Source organism: Apaloderma vittatum, unplaced genomic scaffold (genome assembly GCF_000703405.1).
Source record: "Apaloderma vittatum isolate BGI_N311 unplaced genomic scaffold, ASM70340v1 scaffold20048, whole genome shotgun sequence".
NCBI classification, from domain to species: domain Eukaryota; kingdom Metazoa; phylum Chordata; class Aves; order Trogoniformes; family Trogonidae; genus Apaloderma; species Apaloderma vittatum.
The window spans coordinates 1,687-9,656 of NW_009732640.1; the positions used below are offsets into that span (position 1 = coordinate 1,687).

General features: G+C 44.1%; 1 protein-coding gene across 1 annotated transcript; it reads right to left on the reverse strand.

Annotated features, from left to right (window-relative positions):
• Window positions 1-213: 213 nt before the first annotated feature.
• LOC104278587 (organic solute transporter subunit alpha-like) lies at window positions 214-7,870 on the reverse strand (the record flags this gene model as incomplete). Its single annotated transcript, XM_009875606.1, has 6 exons — window positions 7,612-7,870; window positions 6,625-6,776; window positions 6,434-6,507; window positions 4,693-4,851; window positions 1,237-1,348; window positions 214-360 (listed from the first exon to the last, which is right to left on the reverse strand). Coding segments are annotated over exons 1-6 (903 nt in total), but the record flags the coding sequence as incomplete, so codon positions are not given.
• Window positions 7,871-7,970: the final 100 nt, after the last annotated feature.

The following is a 7,970-nucleotide window of genomic DNA, read 5'->3' on the forward strand; positions in this document are numbered from 1 at the left end:
GAGGTAAACTGGCTCAAGCTGAAACTGAACGGCAGCCAAGGAGAGTGCCTCAAAGGGATTCAGGTTTAATCAGCTAAAAATATGCCTTTGCACAGTGTATTTAATGGGGGGAAAAAACATACTGTAAGATTTGACCAAAAGACCAAGAACCAGAGAGACACTGTTGTCCAGCAGTTAAGAGAAATTCTTATCAGAAGTATTAAAACATCTCACCTGATAAAGAGCAAACTTTGGGATGATCTTCTTACAAATAAGGATATTCCTAACTTGTTGAAACATGATTGCAATTGGCCACAGAGCAATAATGGTGAGGACACCAACGAAGCAGTTGATCCATATCGCAGCTCCTTTGGGAGACAACTGAGAAGCAAATCAAAAAAGCATATCTATAAAACTTTTCAGTCCATTTTACTATTTTCAGGAAGCAGTTGTGAAGTGAATGATGCACATGTTAAAATGCTTGTTTCTGTCTCTGTGAAAGCTGATGGCAGCAGCAGTTGCTGGGGTTTGCATGGGGAAACTGCACGGTACCAACCGTAGCGTTAGCACAGTGCTCTCACCCAGACATGTCGATCTCTCCAGCCTGGGAAGGTACCAAGTGACACAACCCCCCCGAATCTGAGCCCAGCGGCACCTGGGAACACTCAGTAGCTCATGAGAGCGTGTTCAGCATGATATCTCAGAGGGGCCATTAGCTTTACATCGTGAAACGATAAAAATGTATTACTTCTAATCTGAGTTATCCAAGAGGTGCAAAATTATTCGCAAATACAGACTTCTCCATCGTCTTCCAGCTTACATGGGACAGAGCAGAAGTACAGTACTATTTTTTCTACTTTGCAAAGACATAGAAATCACCATGATTTGCAGAAAAACATGGAATTAGGCTTCCTGTTTACATGCCTGTACATACACTTGTTTCTTAAGGCTCTACAAAACACAGGGCAGATACACTCCACAGGTCAACCTGCGGTTCTGCTATTCTAACCATACAAGCAGGGAAACGTATCAGAGCACAATCTAAATCCCAACCCACCCTGGTGCCCACTTCATTCACAAGAGAAATGGAGAGACAGGGGAAGGCAGAAATTACATGCTTCAGAGTCTCAGAAGAATACAGTAAGGACTCACTTGGATGTGCTCCCAGATTTTAGTTTAGTTGTAGGCTGAGATACTAACAGCAGCCCTAAAACCTATGGATTTTGTGGACCGTGTGTGATTAGAATATTTACTTACACTGTAGAGGGTGTAATTGCCATTAGTCCAAAGCACTATTGATAAAAACATGAGCACAGGTCGAAGGAAAGCAAACTGAAAGGTGCCCAGCTTCAGCCAAAAGAGGGTTCGCCTGGCCAAAAAAAAAAAAAAAAAGAATCGCATAGGCCAAGATTTTATTAGCAACTTTATTAACATTTTCTGAATGCTGTCAACTGCAAAACTTTTCCACTCCTGTAGCATGTGGCTAAAATCTGGGCAGGAACAACTTCAAGATTAGAAAATCTGTCCAAGAATCACCCAGTGTTTATTTAGTGAAGTCTCTACAAAAACAGTGCTTTTTCTGTTCTGCAGCAATCACATACTAACCAAAGCTGGGTGAAACATTATGTCTCCCTCTGCCCCGAAGCTGACCAGAGAGCCAGTAGCAGCATAACCGGTTTCTGAACAATAATGTCACTTGCTTTTGCCTTGTTGCTTTACTATTTCAGTTCTTCAATGAAATTTGGCAATTCAGCTTTCCTGTTCAGACACTTCCTAGTCCTGTGGTAGATCAAGAAAAAGGATCATACAGACCTAGGTGAAAGGAATGGTAGTTTTTCAATGCATCATGAATACTACCATGTAAGCACCTGGTTTTGCTCCTCTGTACTCTAACAGAAGAAGGGAACTAACTTTCACTTGGCAAACTGCACGAGGCCGGCAAGACAGCTCAGGATTTCCTCTCTGTCAGTATAACCTGGGTCCAGAACACAGCCCGTACACTGTAACCTGGCCAGCCAGCACTATAGGCCACCAGCAAAGAGGCAGGTGCACTTTCTAACAGAGGGCGTGAAAGCTGACTGACCTGAACTCCGTTTCAGTCTTTAGAGGACAAGATGTGGCTGCTACAGCTGGGTCACGTTTTTGTCTATTTACGGTGTATTATTTCCCATACTGTCGATGTTGTCTTCACTGTAGCCCCTTGGGCACTCCGGACTGCCATCAGAGATGCCTCAGCAGACAACAGGCTGCTGTTTAGTGTGCTACAGGATACTGCCAGGACCCAGGAGTTATAGGAATTGCTCAATGAATATAGCTAATAACCGCAGGATTATGAACAGCACAGACGCACATGGAAAGGCCTGCAGCTGGACAGCCACTTCACGTGTGTGTGTGCCTTTTCAGAGATTTACTATTCCCAAAGGGCTTTAAAGAATAACATGACAAACAGCACAGTCGCTGCAATGCCACGAGCGTTGTCAATGAGGGTCTATCTTTTTGTCACATCTCTCCCCACTGAATGGCTTGTTACTTTGCCTCATCTGTGTACCATACCTTGTTAGCTTTCCCAGCACTGCCCAATATTATATGTTTTTTTCTTAAAGAATTAATCTTAAAGATTAATTAATTAATCAATAATTAATCTTAAAGATTTTTTCTTAAAGAATTAATTTAATGAATTAAAGATAGAGATGGATCAGTTCAGATTGGACATTAGGAAAAAGCTCTTCCCCATGAGGGTGGTGAGACACTGGCACAGGTTGCCCAGAGAGGTGGTGGAAGCCCCATCCCTGGAAGATTTTAAGGCCAGGCTGGATGGGGCTCTGAGCAGCCTGATCTAGTGGGGGATGTCCCTGCCCATGGCAGGGGGTTGGAACTAGATGATCTTTAAGGTCCCTTCCAACCCTGATAATTCTATGATTCTATAATCCCTCCCTTGGAGTAGCTTCCTGTTTTCCCAGAAGGTACCCCATGGGAGGAATACGAGACTGCTCTTTCTCTGGTCCTGCTTGATCATATTTCAAAACAATTGTACCCTGTAATGGGAAGAGTCTAGAAGCAGAGACAGCAGATGGGTTTCCCATGACAGGGAGGTTGGATTAAATGATCTCTAAGGTCTGTTCCAGCCTAGGCCATTCTGTGATTCTATGATACACACACCAGAGAAGGAGCCCTAAGCCCTCTGCGGTGCCACAACCCTTTTCTTTTAAACAGACAGCTGTCCTTCCTCCCAGCAGTAGCAGGCACTATCTAGCTCCTGAAAGATGTTAATATTAGTTACTGTCACTGGACTAAGGAACAGGAGAGCATAGGAGAGGATCCTCTCCTAAGGTCGCAGCCACTACAAGCTATCCAGAGGGTGACAGACATGAGAAGAAAAACAAATATACTGGTTAGATCCACAGCACAGCTCTGTCCCATGACATTTCTTCAGCTCTGATTGCTGAAACGAACCTGAACCAATGGCCATGAAAATTAGTAAGAGTCATTTAGACCCACAGCAGCAGTTGCTGATTTTACATCATTGTATCCATTTTTGAAGGTGCATTTTTTGGTTCGTTTACTACCTATTGTTCTCGGTGCATCCTCCATGTAAATAATCAGTGTTATTCCATTAAAAGAAAAATATGGAAACAAGAGTTTAAATTCTAATATCAAATGAGGCAGTTTAAGGGAGAATTATTACAATTAAAAAAATAAGAATTTTTGAAAATGCATCACAAATCCCTGTGCTGCGTTCTGTTTGCTGCTTTCATTTAACCAGATCAGCAAGTCCCTAGGGATGCTCTGACACCAATGTCCAGGCCCTCATAGAAACATCATTGTTTTGCACTTTCAGTCCTTCAGCTTTTGCTCTTAATGAGAAAAACATTCTCATACTCTGTGCCAGTAGGAAAGCCCCAGGAAATACATGAGGCTTCTGGGCTGTGGAGCAGCGTGTAAATGACAGGGTGACGTTAGCCCGAGGAGGAGCCTCACTAGGCAGTGCTCAAAGGAGGAGGATTTATGTTCCAATATATTATATTATCTCTCGTAGGTGTAGCTGGCCATCCTCATCCCGCTTCTCGAAGGTGCGTTAATAGTAAGTTTAGTAGCAGAAAATACTTGCCTCTGCCTCACCAGATGATGTCGTTCCACTGAGATCAAAGTTTTCCAGGAATTGCATTTATTTTTGTTCTAAAAATTTTCTTAATCTGAAGTAGTTTTAGCATCAAAATCAGAATGAAACATTTTTATTTCATTGAAGCAAGAGAAAATTTATTTCAAGAGAGCCTCAACTTGAGAATTCTGCTTGTAAAAAATACCCCACTTGGAGACATTTTTTCCCTTTTGGAATGAAAAGAAACTGAAATCTCAATTACTGGGTTTTCTAGAGTAGAAATTCCTCCTCCCACACACCACTGCTTACTATAGAAATGGTTTTTTGGAAGAGAACAGGATTAGTTGGAAAGATACCACAGTGCTACGAGGGAGAACACTGCACTGGGTTAAACAGAGAGCTCCTGCTCTCGACTCTTACGCAAAATTCTGCATTACAAAACCAAAATGAATTAGCAGGGGTGTATAGCCCCGAAGTGATGGCACTGTTTAAAAGAGACAGCTTGAGGCTGACTGTCGGGAAGCGGGGAGGCCGTTTGCTTGAGCCTGGCTTTGCCAAGTTGGCTGAACTCCAGCAGCCGTTTTCCAGCTGGGAAATCTTAAAGGGCAACTCACCTAGTGATGCGCACCCGAGGGAGGCAAAGGCAGCAGCAGCAGCAGGGACCTGTGCTGATCTTGAAGCGACCATTTTCAAACCGCCTGAGGAGCAGCTTTTGACCTCCGCACTCTTTAATCATCATCATCAGGAACTTGTGGATAACCATGGCAAAAAATCTAGGAGAGCAAGAACATCCAGCTTCAACTTGCCTGCATGTCTCATATGCCTGCGCGGGCCAGTGCCGCCTTCTGTGCAAGGTTTTTACAGCTTGTGCTTTGCAATCAACAAAAATTCTGGCAATAGCTGTGAAAAACCTTCTGCTTTCCATCACCTTGAAGGTGACCAGTGCTACCGTAACATCTGCAAAAGAGGAATAAACTGAGGCACACTGGCTCAGCTGTGGAATTGCCCAAAGCTGTACTTGTGGCAGAGTTAGTGTTAAAGCCCAGGTTTTCCTGGCCAAAGTCATTATGGCCATATTTTTCCATCAGTTATCTAGTCCTGACTGGTCCAAACTTTTAGAACAAGTCCTCTTCCTCCTCTTCTAAAAAAAACCCCAAACAAACAAAACAAACAACAAAAAATATGGCTATGTTCAGATATAGATATAGACATAGATATATAGATGTAGATGTAGATATAGATAGATAGAGATATAGATAGACATAGAGATATAGATATATGATATAGATATAGATGATATAGATATAGATAGATACAGATAGATAATAATGTGCAGGCCCAGTTGGGCCATGGTTCCTCTGCAGCCAAAGCTAATCCAAGCACTGTCGCAACCCCACCTCTCTCTCCATCACCAGCTGCACATTCGAACCCTTCCCAGTAACTGTGGATTGTGCAACCGCCCTTTCCTCCCTGTCCCAAACCGATTTACCAAATAAAAGGGGTCCTCTTTAGCTCCACTGCCTCCTTGAGGGTGCTGACTGCTCAGCCGGAGACTGAGAGCTAGTGGATGCAAATGAGGGGACGGGAACATGCAGTATGGGCAGGGGTGGAAGTGGGGGATTCAGACAGGCTTGAAATGCTGTAGACTGGATCCTTGGAAGTTTTCGGCAATCTGGACTACCTGCACAAATTGCTGTGTGCTAACACTGTTTTTCCTCCTTTTTCACTCTACTCCCTTAGCAGTGTGACATGAGGTGAGGCTATTCATGCAAGTCTGTGATCCTGTCCTGCATCCCCCAACCTGGCTGTGCCTACCAGGCTTGCGCCATCACCTCCAGAAAGCAAGGACCACATTTCTCCCTTCTTCTCTGTGCATGTCAGAGCTGTCATGCTCTTACAGAGAGTGCTTTTTATCAGGACAACTGTGGAACATTTTTACATTGATACAGTCATCAGAGGTTCACTTGCCACCATTAATAACAGACCTCCAAGGCTCATCATTAGTAAAATCGGAGGGCAGAAGCCACAGGTCAGAATGTCATTCGACGAGACACGCAGAGAGAGGAAAGAAAGAGTACTGCTTCAAAATTCCTGTCAATCCGAGGGATCAATTACATGCGAGTCACAGATCCTTCATACTTAGGCTCCCACACGGGGGGACTGCAGCACTGGGAACTGCTTCAGCATTTTCCACCTCCCAGAAATGAGCTGCCAAGGGATTTCAGCTCAAACCAGAAATTACTAAATTGCTAAATTTACAAAATGACTGTGTTTACCAAGAGCAGCAGATGTTTAAAGGGAAGAAATTCAGGGGCAGTGTTTGGGGCAGCCTCTAGAAACAAGCAGAATACTCACACTGCTGCTGTGAAATCTGTAAACATTGTTGAGCGAGGAATCCACATGCCAAAACATGAAGTAGTAGCGATCACCTACAGAGAAAGGGAGGAGGGTTGTACAAAGGGCAGAGATAAAGCAGGTTCATGTGGATTTTCAGGGAAACCCCTATTTTCAACATTCAGTTTAATATCTTTTCCATGATAACCTACTGGAGCTGCAGCATTAATCCAAATTATGATTGATCTTTTGGAGGAGGGGATTTTCCTGTAGATGTAGACTGCTTCCTCTATGAACACCAGATTGGCAATTAGCGTCATCAGAGTCAAGAATGCAAAGAGAAATCTCCCTGGTAGGTCAAGGCCTGAAGAGAGAGAAAAGAAAACAGACTGTTCTGATTTATTTCCTAAGCATTCCAAACATCTAATGTAAAGACACCATCTCTCAGGAGCTTCTTAGCCCTAAATCTGCAAAGACTTGCACTTGTCCTTGAACAGACCATTGACTCCACATGAGGATTCAAATACTTAAATGTAAGTTTATGACTAAATCTTTCCAGGATCCACAGACATCAAAAGGGAAGAATAAGCCTCTATGTTCTCAAAGCATTATGCAGAAGTCCCCTTCAGCAAGGTGAGGTTCCAGGACAGATGTGCTTAGATGAATGTAAATATGTAACAGGTTATAGAATACGGTAAATACATATTGTGAGAACTTCGCCAAGCAGACTACAACTGAAAATACATTTACTTGGTATTAGTTTTTAACTTCCATTGTATGTTCACAGGCATGTTTGTGGATAACTTCCTTAGGCATGCAAACTTTTTAGAGGCTTGGTGGAAGTTTGCACGGCACATGAACACTGGAAGGATAAGCCCCTGATATATCTGGCCTGGCATAAACCTTGATACCTTCACCAAATTCTTTTTTTTTTAATTTCTCCCTTAAAGCTGGGTATGAATATCAACATTTACCCATGGCTTATGGGTTTTATGCCTCCATTGACACAGGGTATGGATATCAACTTTTAGAATCATGAATTATTATGGTTGGAAAAGACCTTTAAGTTCATGAAGTACAACCATTATCCGGGTCCACTTCTAAACCATGTCCCTGAGCCCTATATCCAGACGGCTTTTAAATACATCCGAGGACGGCGATTCAACCACTGCCCTGGGCAGTCCGTGCCATCTACCCACAGCTGATGGTCGAGGCGTGTTTTCTCCCAAGAAAGGGGCTTCTGGAGGCAGAAGAAAGAGCTGCAGCGGAGTCGCGATTATTTAGAAGTTCATGCTCATCGCTGGTTCCAGCTCCCGCTGTGGCTGTAGCCCATCTAAAGGCATCCCTGCCGAGCAGCGCCAGTCCTGCCCCCAGCCTCTTCAGCCAAACCCGCTCCAGAAAACCCCTGACCCCTCCAGCCTCGGCTGCAGGCGGAGCAGCTCCCATCTCGGCGGGCATCGCCGCACCTCGCATCCCCGCACAGCGCCGGAGCCAGAGACCAGGCGCTACTCTACTGAACTGGTTCGGTGCTCAGTTCGGGCAAGTACCGAGAAGCCCC